The 13730-nt window shown below is 47.6% G+C and overlaps 5 protein-coding genes across 5 annotated transcripts; 3 read left to right on the plus strand and 2 right to left on the minus strand.

The window, feature by feature from the left end:
* Window positions 1-703: 703 nt before the first annotated feature.
* On the minus strand, window positions 704-1600 carry EYB26_002296 (uncharacterized protein; the record flags this gene model as incomplete). Its single annotated transcript, XM_054261601.1, has 1 exon — window positions 704-1600. One exon carries the CDS (start codon window positions 1598-1600, stop codon window positions 704-706), a length of 897 nt encoding a protein of 298 aa, XP_054117576.1.
* A 511-nt stretch (window positions 1601-2111) lies between these two features.
* Window positions 2112-3602, plus strand: EYB26_002297 (uncharacterized protein; the record flags this gene model as incomplete). Its single annotated transcript, XM_054261602.1, has 5 exons — window positions 2112-2133; window positions 2204-2287; window positions 2354-2458; window positions 2517-3329; window positions 3385-3602. 5 exons carry the CDS (start codon window positions 2112-2114, stop codon window positions 3600-3602), a joined length of 1242 nt encoding a protein of 413 aa, XP_054117577.1.
* A 2183-nt stretch (window positions 3603-5785) lies between these two features.
* Window positions 5786-8236, plus strand: EYB26_002298 (uncharacterized protein; the record flags this gene model as incomplete). Its single annotated transcript, XM_054261603.1, has 1 exon — window positions 5786-8236. One exon carries the CDS (start codon window positions 5786-5788, stop codon window positions 8234-8236), a length of 2451 nt encoding a protein of 816 aa, XP_054117578.1.
* Window positions 8237-8894: 658 nt separating this feature from the next.
* EYB26_002299 (uncharacterized protein) lies at window positions 8895-10406 on the minus strand (the record flags this gene model as incomplete). The annotated part of the gene is made up of 6 exons (XM_054261604.1): window positions 8895-9022; window positions 9082-9793; window positions 9849-10029; window positions 10082-10152; window positions 10204-10270; window positions 10321-10406. 6 exons carry the CDS (start codon window positions 10404-10406, stop codon window positions 8895-8897), a joined length of 1245 nt encoding a protein of 414 aa, XP_054117579.1.
* A 604-nt stretch (window positions 10407-11010) lies between these two features.
* EYB26_002300 (uncharacterized protein) lies at window positions 11011-12814 on the plus strand (the record flags this gene model as incomplete). Its single annotated transcript, XM_054261605.1, has 6 exons — window positions 11011-11087; window positions 11154-11232; window positions 11298-11491; window positions 11552-12045; window positions 12097-12236; window positions 12290-12814. 6 exons carry the CDS (start codon window positions 11011-11013, stop codon window positions 12812-12814), a joined length of 1509 nt encoding a protein of 502 aa, XP_054117580.1.
* Between the last annotated feature and the right edge of the window lie 916 nt (window positions 12815-13730).

Genomic DNA, 13730 nt, shown 5'->3' on the forward strand with positions numbered 1-13730 from the left:
AGAGAGGCACAGAGGCAAAGAGACAGACAGCGCAGCCAGACAAACACTCGGGATGCCGGGCCGAAGAAGAAAGGGCCAACGATCGGAATTTGAGAGTGAAACGTGAAAAAGTATGTAAAATACTCGATACTAATCGTACTGATACTCAGCGTTAGTATGACTATGCAAGATGGCAGTGGTGAGTGGCTGCTGATTTGTCTGGTTCTGGTAATCGCTTGGGAAAAAAGAGGAGAAAAGAAAGGGAGCCCAGCCGGGGGGAAAAACCTTTCAGCCCGCCGTCCACCGTGGCCCTAACCAGTTAGCTCGTAACGTCGCCGTTTCCGGCCTGGACAGAGCTACATGCACAAACATGGCCACGGAGGACATCATAACATCATAACATGAACGATTGGGGTTTTCTCGAGTTGGAGAAACCTGAGGATTGTTGGTGTCTTTTTCGACCGCTCTGAACATCATCATTTCGTTCTGTAACGAAGTAATTCAATTACACGTATTGACTCTGTCGGTATGCATACCGTCACATTACCGTATTTTCACTGCCTTACCGGATCCGCCGTGTCACTATCAGATCAGACGGATCATGTGATCTGTGCTGGCTGTCGTCACACGAACGAAACCACCCCAATCTTCGATTTTATCTCGGCTTTACAGAGTATCTACGCTCGACGACTTCTTCGGATCATCTAGATACAATGAGGCCAAGCTAGAGATCAGCCAAAACAGCATCGACCACTACCGCACGGTGATCGGAGTTCCAGACTCCATCGTCAAACCGACTAGCTAACACAGCATATCCCAGGGATTCCCAAGGATGCGGTACAGAGGACTTATTGTCAACAGGCCCTAACAAGATATAGTCAATTCTTTTCTGCGGTTCATCTTCATAACCAAACCCAGTCCAAGTTATCTCGTTTCCATAGCGCTCTTCCGTCTTCGTGAGTTTCTGGCTGTCTACTAAGACCGAATCCTCTCCCGTCAACACTTGGTATGCCTCTTGAGTCTCTTCACTGTTGAAGTCGCCTGCAAGGACAACTCCGGAGATCGTCTCCTCGTATGACCCGTCTAGATACCCGTCGATCTTGCGAAGGATAATACGGGCCGCCTCGAATCGGGACCGGGAACCTTGGTCGTCTAGATGGGTGTTTAATACGAGCAGGAATTTGCCAGTGGCCTGATGCTTGAAAACGGCAATCGTTACAATGCGGGTTGATGCTGCATCCCAAGATTTCGAGGGTTTCTCGGGTGTTTCAGAGAGCCAGACTGTCTCCCAGTGGTGTAGCTGCCATGTCGCTGGTTTATAGAATATTGGCGAGTATTCTCCGTTCGTCTCACCGTCATCTCGACCGACGCCGATGTAAGCCCACTGATCTTCTGCTTTCGCGGATTGGTTCAGTCCAGCAAGAATGCCATTCAATTGGACATGGAGAACTTCTTGTAGACATACGAAAGATTCGGCAATGTGTCGGGTACTGTAGACAAGCTCATTGAGAAGCAACTGTTGTCGCTCCGCCCATGGCTTTTCCCCTCTAAACGGCTGCGAGGTAGCATACCGGATGTTATGGGTGAGAATGCGTAAGGAAATATTCGCCTTTGACTTCATTGCGGGTCCACCACCTGTAGGTTCTAGGATGCTAGAGGTTGGAAACGTACGTGAGTGAAGCTTATTCGAGGCCCATGCTTGGGTCACATAGGAAACTGAATGAAGGGCGCTGCAACAAGGGGCATCATTGAGCGATACGTACCTTGGGAAAGCTCTCTTGAGTGACTGCAGTTCTTATATGATTGCAAGACGTTGTGTTGTCAGAGTCTCGATTTCAGAGTCGAGGCCTGAACAACCAACACCAATGACGTTGATGATGACTGGGGCCATAGGATGTGCCTTCTTTCCCTGCCCCACCCTCCCGGCCGCCGCACACAAACCACCTCGACCCCGCCCAGAAGCACATTTTGTCTCTTCGATCTGGGAATAGCTCGTGCACACGACCCTCAGCTATTCTTATCTGTGTTCACTGTGACTGCTGTTGTCTGTCCTCAGCTTGTCATCTGATCAATCTCGAAAAGTTGCATTTTTTTGCCAGCGTATTCTCTGCGTGAGAGAACATCTCGTCGCAATGGCCGAGTCCACCGAGGTTGGTAAGTGGCTGATTGCTCTGGATTTATCTTGACCATAGCTATGAGCATGAATTGACTGTTGGATGTCTAGATTACACCCTCAACAACCCGGACACCCTCACCAAGTACAAGACCGCCGCTCAGATCTCCCATAAAGTGCTAGAGGCCGTTACAGGTACTACTCGAATGCTCCCTCGTTCATTGAATCAATAGTCTGACTAGTTTTTTTCTCTCATTGTAGGATGGTGCGTTGATGGAAGCAAGGTCCTCGAGCTCTGCCAGAAGGGTGACCAGCTCCTCGAGGAGGAGATTGCCAAGGTCTACAAAGGAAAAAAGATCGCCAAAGGTGATTTCTTTCAGCTCAGCTCTTAACAATGCACGGCTGACTGGTAACCAATTCTCAGGTATTGCTCATCCCACCACGGTCTCACCCAGTTCATTCGTGACTCCGTACACACCGCTTGTCTCGGATGCTGAGGAAGCCGAGACCACCATCAAAGCCGGCGAGGTCGTTAAGATCCAGCTCGGTGCTCAGATCGATGGATTCGGCACAATCGTTGCCGACACTATCATTGTTCCCGGCAAGGAATCATCAGATGGCGTGGTCGAAGGCCGCGAAGCCGATCTTATTCATGCGACATACTACGCCAATGAACTTCTTTTGCGCTTGATGGTGCCTCCCGGTCTTTTGGCCTCGGGCACAGATGAGGAAAAGGCAAAGGCAGCTGCAGAGAAGCCTCCCACTCAGAGCAAGATTTCGAGCCTGATTGAGAAGGTAGCCAAGTCATACGATGTCAGTGTTGTCGAAAACACCACCAGCTGGCTATTCGACCGCAATGAGATTGAAGGCACCAAGAAGATCATCCTCTCCCCAAGCGGTGGAGTCAAAGGAGAAGGTTCCCCAGCTGTTGGTGAAGTTTGGGGTGTCGAGGTTGGCCTGAGCTTGGGCTCAGGCAAGGTGAAGACCTTGCCCCAACGCCCTACCCTGCACCGCCGAACCACCACAACCTATATCTTGAAGCGCCCAAGTTCCCGTCAGACCTTGTCCGAGGTTGTCAAGAAATTTGGAACATTCCCTTTCAGTTTACGTCAGTTGGAGGACGAGAAGGCAGGCAAAGTTGGTATTGTCGAATGTGTTCGAGGAGGCGTCATCAGGCAGTATGAGCCAGCCGGTGACTCGGACAATGCCGCCGTGTCTCGCTTGTTGAGCACCGTTGGTGAGTAATCAATTCACCGAATGGGGAAGTACAAGATCGCTAACTACAGAAACAGCCATCACCAAGAACGGTTTGACCAGGCTAGCAGCCCCCCCCACGCCTGATCTGACCAAGTTCAAGACTGAAAAGAAGATCGAAGACGAGGAGATCTTGAAGATCCTCGAGCAGCCTTTGGCGAAGTCTACCGGATCCAAGGGAAAGAAGAACAAGAAGAAGAAGCCCGCCAAGAAGGTTGCGGGCGAAGAGGAAGGGAAGGAAAGTGATGCCGAGTAAAGAGACATCACGTTTTGCTGTCCTTTGAATCATGATATGCTGTTGGGAATGGACCATTTTCCAGGGTACCCTCCTCAAGAGGAAGGCGCATTATTATATGCTCATCCGTCCACAAACAGGCAGCCAATGTTATTGCAGGCGTGGAAGTGATGCCGTTAGTTCGGCAAAGTAGTCGGTCGCAGCTTAATAGACTGCGATGTATGAGACCGTACATACCATGCATGCATGACAATAAAAGAAAAAAAAGAATGAAACTCATTGCCACTTGATCCATCAAACACCTTCATCTTCTAGTCAGTTCATGTATCAAAAGGAGAACAGCAAGCAAGAATCTTTCACACTCGACATTATGCATCCCCATGTACCTACTATGTCAGTAGCCATCATCTGGGAGGCAGTGCTACTAGAGGAAGCCGAATACATGAAGAAATCTTTGCCAATAAATTTCTGCCTTGTAATAATCCATGGATTAATTTGTTTTGTGTGAATAATATGTAGTAATGTTGTTGCAGTCTACAGTGTGTGTTTGTCGTGGCTCTCTGCCAGGGAATGTCGGCCGATTTTCGCCGCTCGTTTTTCACATCCTCGACCAGACCTTAACTCAGTGTACAACTTCCCCCCTCTAGTTCTCCAACTCACGCTCTTCCCCAAAGACCGAATACTCGGTGGCTTGGGTCGGTTCTTTCTTTATCAAGCGAATATATCCATTATTCTGTCTGCTGTCACCTTCACCGCGTGTCGTTCCAACACCTATCTAGTTTCTGGCACCCCCCTTAAAGACTCCCATCATCCTTGATTTCTTACTCTCCTGCAGACTCGCTGTTGTCTTTCTATCTGCACCTTCTTATGTTCAGAAAGTCCTGTAAATTTCTGTATGCTCTTTCCAAGCATTTATCACTCTGACAAGACCATTGTTCTCTCCATTTATCTCTTGTCTTACCCTTCTATCTCCATCTCCTCTCGCCGTTTGCCATCTTCTCGCACTCTCACGGTGTATCTGCTACTCGCCCAACCTCTATTATCCCCCCATCAAACAAACAAATCTCTTCTTCATTCATCAAGATCGAGAGTTTCCAATTTGTTTGATTCACTCCTAATACATAAAAAGCCATTGTTGTGTTCTCAGACCGCCGGATCTTTCTTCCCAATCTCCTCCAACGCCTGCGGCTGGCTTCTTACACTGACAGACTTTCTTCTTTCTTCCTCCCCTCTCCCCCCTTCACTCCACAAACCACCACTTTCATCAAATATCAACTCTTCCCAGTGTATATGAGTCATATTCCCCCGAGTATTTGAGCCCACTGACAACATCTCGTGTACCTGTCGACGGTGGTCTTCTACATCTTGCCACTACTTTCCCCGCATCTCCTCAGTTCTTCGTGTTTTTTCTTGTCAGAAGCTGCAAGCATCTGACTTCTCTACTATCCAAAGCGAGACTGCCGAATCTCTTTTGAGGCAAAGACACATTTTCTTTGCTCATCTGAGGCGCTAATTCAACTTTGGACTGTCATATATTCCTGGTCTTCTGACGGACTGATTCACGGCTGTCTACAAGGGTCTTCCAAAGAGCAGTCCACAGCAGAAATCAACACCTAATACCAGTTTATTGATTAATCTGGGTCAGATAAGGAGAGAATACCTGGCAATCTCTTCTTTTTTTTTTTATCGATTTCTGTCTTCTGGATTCACATTCTACAGGACACAGCAGAACCCCTGAACCCCCCTTGACCTATTGATATGTTGGAAAGTCCTCATATCTAACCTGTTTTCATCATTTTCCTGTATAACGACTGGATTTATCCATATTTCTTTTATTTGACCGATTCTGCTCTTTTTTAGCAAAGAGTGGTCTCTTTTGGGGGCAGTTTTTCTCCTTACATTTTTCCGGAAAGGGTTCTCTGGCGAGTTCCCGAGAAAAGATCCAACCTTAGTTCCCCGAGCTTCCTCAGTCCTTCTTTCTCCTTCAACCCGGAGGTTACGCGCGGGTACACCACAACCCTACAGCAGAGCCTGGTGCTTTTGCGTCCAGTTTGTGGTCCATCGTACCAGTGAGTTTTGTTTTTGAACATTTCTTACTATTTTATATGGTGCTGACATACAATTCGTGGAGGCGCTCCGCGGTCTTGTTTTAGACCACTTTCTTGCCGCTCGGCTGGCATCAAGACGAAACTGCTGCCACCACCATGGCTCCTCATTTGCGTTCGAGTTCTCGAGCGCCCTCGAATAATTCTCGCCCTTCCACGCCCACAGCTACTATACCACCAGCAGATTACTTCTATGGAGACTCGAATCGACCGCGCAAACAGCGCCGTACCGGCCGCAACTCGCGCGTCGGAGTTGAAACTCTAGACGATTCTCGTGAGGCCACTACAGAGCCACAAGATGCTTCCACAAACCTCCTCTCGCGTCCTCTTACTGAGAATGGAGATCAACCAAATCGTCAACCACAGGTGGTCGGAGCGGATGGGAAAATAAGCTTCGACCAGTTAATTGCCGACTCAGACTGGACCGAGCCTGCCTTAAGGGATGCTCAACCCAGTTACAAAGATTATACTTGGTCCACTGCGTGGTTTGGCAACAATCCTGCGCTATCTACCATGAAGCCCTTAGGACAGCTACCTAACGCAACCGACAAGCGCAAAGCTGGAATAAAGCCGCCCAAGTCGACAGTCAAGGAGGTCAAAGAAAACAACAGGAAGGCGTCCAAAAAGACAGCTAGCCAAGCTACCAGCACGCCTGTAAACGAAGTTGCTACCAATATATCTAACCCAGGGTCTTTATCAATGTTCACATCATCTGAACATGACGTAGAGAAGCTGCGAACAGTGGTGCAAGCCGCTTTGCGTGTTGCGGAGGAAAAAGGTGACCGTGCAGTATCCCAAGGACTTCGCCAATTGTGGGATCAGGGCTCCAAAGATCCTTTTGTACTTTCTATCTTGGATAGTGTGATGCGAAAGAACCCAGACGCAGAACAAAAGGCCGCCTTCAAAACCTTTATGCGCTCCGCTTATAAACAAATACAGTCCACCCTACCTCCACTTGAAATTACAGCGCCAGAACCGATCAGTCGTTCACTATCTACCAACAGCATTACTTCTGTGTCTTCTGTAAACATGGCTGATGCTACGACCGCTAAACCTGCCATGGCTTCAACTACGATAGAAAATGGAGCTGGAGCTGTTACTAGAGGACGCAAAAGGGCTCGCTATTCGGAAGTACTTCCCACTCCAGCTTCGAATGTGGATGATGTATCCGGTCAGAAGAGATCGATAGGAGAAGTTTACGACGGAGTGGAGGAGGCAGAAGATGCAGCAACGGTTGCAAAACGCACTCGCCGCGACACTTTCCCCGTTGTGGCAAAACCAAGTCAAATTAGGTCTTCATTAAGCAGGGAGAGTCCAATGAGCGCTACTGCTCCTAGGACCAGGAATAAAACATCAAAATCAGCAAATGGATCATTGTCTCATGCTGCGGACGAAGGTCCAGACAACAATGACTTCTGTCGGCAATGCCAACGCAGTGGTTCACTACTTTGCTGTGACGGATGTGTCAACTCATATCACTTTTCGTGCCTGGATCCTCCTCTAGATCCTGCTCATCCTCCGGAAGGAGAGTGGTTCTGCCCATCGTGTGAAATGCGGAACTCTTTTGGCTCCCTCGTCAAGAATCTTAGGGGCGGGGAACATGATTTCCAGCTTCCAGTCGACATACGAGAGTATTACCAAGGCGTGGCAACCGGAAAGGGGGGCGTTTACCAGCAGGTCGTGGCCAACCTTCGAGCTGGAACTCATGGTAGAGGTAAACGGGAAGGTAGGTCAGAGCAAGAGTATCTTACCCGACAATTCGATGCAAAGGGTAAATTGATTGTCTGTATTGCTTGCGGCTTGACCTCGAACGGCGTACGCCCATTAATTCAGTGTGACTATTGTCCATGCTGGTGGCACATTGACTGTACCGACCCGCCGTTGCCGGCCCCGCCCAAACAGCAACAATCCAGCGAAAAGACCTACCATAACTGGATGTGTCCTAATCATATTGAACACGAGCTCTTCCTTGTTCATACTAACAACGGCGCATACGCTGGCACGTCCCGCATCCGCCGCCCCCGAAACCCCCGTGTTATTGATGTCGACGTCTTACCCGATGATTCCGAAGTTGAGGATTTACAGGAGACGGAAACACAAGGAATCGTCTACAGAGTTTCTGAAACTGGTTTGAAGCTCAATTTCCTCGAACGCGTCAAACGGGAAAACCTTGAAGCCGAGATTCGTGCTTCAGCCGCAGCTCAATACAGGGATTATGCCTGTCAGAAACTGGATCAACTAGTTGAGAAGGCAACAGCCTTTTATGAGAAAACGGCCGCACCGGAACCTTCACCTATTGCCGAAGCACAAGCCTCGATTTTGACTTCACGCTCAGCGGCAGACCGAGAGGCAATTGCCAACCTGGTAGCTTTTGCCACGGAAAATCGGGATGCCCAAGCTATGCCGTCCGAAAGAGTTGGCTACCTCGTGGATGCATTACTTGCATCTTCGGAAGATGGGGCGCCGAAAGCGTCCAATGAACTTGATTCTCTCCAGGCATTGAAAGACTTGATTGAGCGCCGCATGGGAGCACTACAGAGCTCTAAATGAACAAACCGGATTTCATCAAAAGACGTCAAACATCATGGCGCAACCAACATCCATGTACCATAGGCAGTCATTACTGCATCACTGAAGCGTTCCCTTCGTAGCCATTCTGTCTCTAGGCTACCACAAACTCCCTGGAGTCCATGCGGTATCTCATTTATCTTCTTTTTACACATATCACCAAGTCATCGTTTTGTTTCTGCAAAAAAACTTCAAAAAGGCGTCGGTATTCCAGCTTGATCTCGTTTTTTCTCCCTCTATTCGTTTCTATTCATTCCAGGCATCATTGACATATAGGCCGTTTGTTTTGGTTGTCCTTTCTTCCCTTCCTTTGTGTTACCGTCAGTACTCTTAGTCATTTTTTGCGCGCGTATATGCTTTTTTGGTAGACAGTTTTTAACTACCTTGCATGCCTCATCATCATCATTATCATCAACATCAACAACATCCCGAATATTGTATGTTAGTCGAGGATTGGAAATGAGAAGGCTATCGTTCGATCATTATTTTGATGAGTTGCATAAAACCGAAATCCATACTATTGTTATACAAAGATATGCTAAACTACCTAGTCACGTAAACATCAAAATCAACGAAAAATCCAAATCCACTATATCGTTGCCACATTCTTTCCATAATATATCAGTATATATAGCTCCATTTACAAGAACTTCTTTGGCATTCCATTGCGTCGACGCTTATAGTATACATATACACCCGCTAGGAGGAGTTGGAACGCAATCACGACGAAGATGAAGAGGCCCATACGTGGTGTTGTAGCAGTGATCACTATCAATTGTCAGTATGCTGCATCGAGCCAGGGGTATGAGGTGGACCTAAGAACTTACTGTTGAATATGGAAGTCTGCAGAGCTTCAGTTAGGCTATGGTGGGAATTCTCAATGGCTTTGTGGAGCCGAGTAAATTCATTGCGGTAGTCCTTTCCGGCATTGTCGCGTTGCAAGTCTGATAACATCGCCTCGATGCGGCGGAGACGCTCATCCATGGCGTTCAAGCGAGCCTCGTTCTGAGGCCAAGAGTCTGACGACGAAGCAACGGAACCAGCCGAGATTTTGTTGAGAAGCTCTTGGTGGCGCTCATTTATGTTCTGGGCGATTTGAGAGACTTCTTGACTGATTTTCTGGATACGGCCGTTTATATTGTCCAGTGAGCCAAGGTTGATATTGTTGCTTTGTGAGCGAGACTCGATTGGCACCTGCTGTTGCTGTTGCTGTGTGGTTTGTTCCGCGAATTGAGCAGTAACTTGAGCACCTGGTGTAACGACAAACTTGAAAAGCTCAAAGGAGTCTGGATTGTCGGGTGTAGCAGCAGTCACACCGAACACGTTACCGGCCGGTAGGATGACTTTTGGTGTTTGAAAGCATACCTTGTCGTCTACTGTCACTTGAAAGAGCGAGCTGGACTGTTCAATCTTGATGACGGATGGACGTCCAAGGTTGCGATAAGCGTAATCACAGTGGCCAAAGGCAAGGCTATCGACGTTGCTGTGCTGGTTGTAGGCTATTGTGCCATCATTCAGAAAACCACGAATGCTTCCACCCTGAGGCGAGTTAGCCAGGCCGTATTTGGAACTGAGAGCAGTTGTAAATTCCTACCCTGCCTCCGTGGGTATCGATTGTCAAGACAAATCCATCGAATTGGCCCACAGTGTAGATGCTCGAAGCACCAACGCTCCTCTCGCCGTCCTTGACATACCATAATTGAAGGTTGCCACTCCCTCTTTCCTCACCACTGGCTCTGAAGTGGAACTCCGATGTCCATTCTAAAAGTGGTAGACTATATGATATTAGCGATGACACAGGACGCCATAAGAGCAAATCAATTATACCTATTTTCAGCCCATATGGAACCTCTCGTATGGCCTGGATACGGAGGTGTTAGGATAAGTTTGTCCGAGAGCTTAAATCATGTTAGTTTGTAATTCTAGGTTCTTATACATAGACAACGTACTATTTGAGGCTCGTGGCCTTCACCCTTGATTCTCCAACCCGGAAGACTATCTCCATTTGGGGAGAACCTGACAGACATCAGTAGGTATATTGTAGCAATTGTTGAAAGATAAATTACCTTGAGCCATGGCCAAAGCTCAGTGTATCAAGAATAGACTGTGCGCTGACAGTAGTCAAGAACGCAAGAGCAATTGAGTACTTCATCCTTCCTGACAACTTTCAGATATTGTCTCACGCGACTCGTTATCAGAGTCGGGTAATCAAGTCCAATTGCACAAACTAAACTCCGGGCAGTAGACAAAATGGCCAGGAATTGAAACACAATGATTTGGTCTATGAGGAGTCTTTCTTCTTGCGATTCGTCACCGAAGAGACAATGCTAGTGGTGATCCAGCCAGCTACAAGCACAATAACACAGATGCGAACCTCCCTGAAAATCGAGACGACAGCTGAGGAAGAGTCAAACCGATGAACCACTTCGATATTCAATGGAACAAGAGTATGACGAACTGCGACGTCCGACATATCCATAGGAAGGGAAGTGAGCTTGTCGAAGGAACAAGATGCTTCAAAGTTCAAAGGATGTTGACATCCAGAAAGTAACGGCTCTCTGGCCAATCAGCATCTTGACAGCTTGGCCTCTGGCACTGCGGGAAGCTGCCAGGGGAGCTTTGATCACGTGCACCCATTACCAACTAGCTTTTGGACGGCTTCTGTCGTCCTACAGCGCCCACGGTTGTGACAATAATTGTTCAGGCCTTTGTCGGTTTGTGTTTGTCTTCTCATCGCGCGATGCTCAACTGACCCAATGCCTGGATTTTATCCCTCGTTGGCGCAATGCGCCCTGGTGGCGGCGGCCTTTAAAGTCCTTCTGTTTCCTGCATAGTACGCACTTCTCCATGCCCGATAGATCTCTTACCTTCGCCTTGCTCAATCTGACGTTTCAATCAGCAAATCGACCGACTTCGAAGTACACCGCAACTGGCTCGCAATTACTAACTCTCTTCCTGTGCAAGAATGGTACTACGAGGTACGATCTTTGATCGATGTCAGCCGAGGACAGCGAACAGCCCCTCTAACCTGTTCTATGACTAGAAAACTTCCGAATGGACTCTCGATTACCCTCCGTTCTTCGCTGCGTTCGAATGGGCTCTGTCGCAAATCGCATATTATGCCGATCCCGCAATGCTGGTCGTGAATAACCTCAACTATGACTCTTGGCAAACTATCTACTTTCAACGTGCAACCGTTATCGTTACCGAGTTGGTGTTGGCAATTGCCCTGAACCAGTCGGTATCTCGCTGCTTTTAGAACAGGAAAAGATAATGAACTAATGTATATGACAATAGATATGTCAAGGCCGTTCCCAGCTCCAGCAGACACCTTGCCCACATCGCAAGTCTCTCAATCCTCCTCTCTCCGGGCCTGCTTATTATCGACCATATTCACTTCCAATACAATGGCTTCCTGTACGGAATTCTGATACTCTCCATGGTATGGGCGAGAAAGCAGTCAACTATGCTCTACAGTGCAATTGCGTTTGCAGCACTGTTGTGTTTGAAGCACATCTACCTCTACCTCTCGCTAGCCTGGTTCGTCTACCTCCTGAGAGTATATTGTTTGGATCCGAAATCGGTGCTGCGCCCCCGTTTCGGAAATACAATCAAGTTGGGAATTGCCGTTATAACTGTTTTCGGACTCGCATTTGGTCCTTTTGCCTACTGGGATCAACTGTTCCAGTTGAAAGACCGACTCTTCCCATTTTCTCGTGGTCTCACACATGCCTATTGGGCTCCCAACATATGGGCGCTGTATGCTTTTGCAGACCGTGTTTTGATTCCAGGTACAAACCGCCTCTCTCAATCAATGATCTTATGTGACTAACGATGTGCAGTTGCTCCACGACTGGGGTTGCCCGTCGATTACGAAGCCGTACGTAGCGTGACTCGTGGCTTGGTAGGAGATACGTCATTCACGGTGTTGCCAGAAGTTACAAAGGAACAAACCTTTGCTCTTACCTTTATATTCCAGCTGGTATGTTTGCGAGGTGTCGAGATATGGTTATGTTCTTGAACTGATTGATTTAGCTTTGCCTCGTCAAACTCTGGTTGCGTCCTACTTGGGATACTTTTGTAGGAGCGGTTACTCTGTGTGGATATGCCTCCTTTTTGTTTGGCTGGCACGTGCACGAAAAGGCCGTCCTCCTCATTATCATTCCCTTCAGTCTGATCGCACTCAAGGATCGTCGATACCTCGGTGCCTTCCGGCCATTGGCAGTTGCCGGACACGTGTCTTTATTCCCTCTTCTCTTCACAGCAACCGAATTTCCACTCAAAACAGCCTATACGATCTTCTGGCTCATACTATTCCTGTTTGTATTTGATCGAGTGGCACCCGTTCCGGAGCGACCGCGAGTGTTTCTCTTTGACCGATTTTCATTCCTGTATATTACTATCAGTATCCCATTGATACTGTATTGCTCATTCATTCATCAGATTGTATTTGGTCTGAACCGATACGAGTTTGTGCCGCTCATGTTTATGAGCGCGTATTCAGCGGTGGGTATTGTGGGGAGCTGGCTCGGATTTATGGTAGTATATTTTACTAGCTAGGCGTATAGAGTGATACCCATAGTTGAACTATTAAATGAGAGTGAATATCAATAATGTGTAGTCATTAAGGATACTTCAACTTACTTGCTTACTCCTGAAGTGGATAACTATGTAGAGCGTTCCGCCAATGTGATAATTACCTGATCCACCAAGCCCCACCTCTAATCCATAAAAGGACTAGACCAATAGTCCAATGTTCAGTTGTTCACTCAATTTTCAAAGACCACAACACCTACCTCAACACGTCTCTTGCTGCCGCGTCAGATTGATGATTTGAGGTCGCTGGAGTACAGAACAATGCATGTAGATTGTTACCAACCACTTCCTCTTATCAATGGACTGCTACCGTATCTGGGTTCATGTCCGACTGTTGACAAGTTGTCGGTGTTCAGTTAGGGTTTCGTCGAATCTTGGGCGGAGAAGTCCAGATGACGATTGTATTGTTAATTGACAAGATAAGTGATCGAGGGACGCCATAGATATAATTAGTTGGTGGTGAAGAAGAGCATGCCAATATGCAGAATATGCGAGTGCTTCTTCGTTCGTCGACTTCGTCGACTTCGTCGGACGGCAGGTTACAAACACAGCTAATCCTGACAATGATGAGAGCTTGCAACCCTCTCTGACGACACGCGATCACTCACTAAACTTGAGGATTCCAGAAATTTTTGAGCTGATAGTATTTACTTGCCCTTCCAATGCTCATCTGATGAGCGAGCGACTATCGAAGGATATATCAAGTTCTGACTGTCCCTGGCAAGGTACTTACTCAAATAGGAAATAAATGCATTCAACGCCCAAAGGGGAAATGAAAAGTGCAAGAGATGATCAGGTATACTCTAGACTCGATTGAGAAGAAACTATGCAAGAGATGCAAGATGTGCGTAGAAAGCGTTTGATCATTTCGCTTGTAGCA

This window comes from Talaromyces marneffei, chromosome 1 (assembly GCF_009556855.1).
Source record: "Talaromyces marneffei chromosome 1, complete sequence".
Taxonomy (NCBI): Eukaryota; Fungi; Ascomycota; class Eurotiomycetes; order Eurotiales; family Trichocomaceae; genus Talaromyces; species Talaromyces marneffei.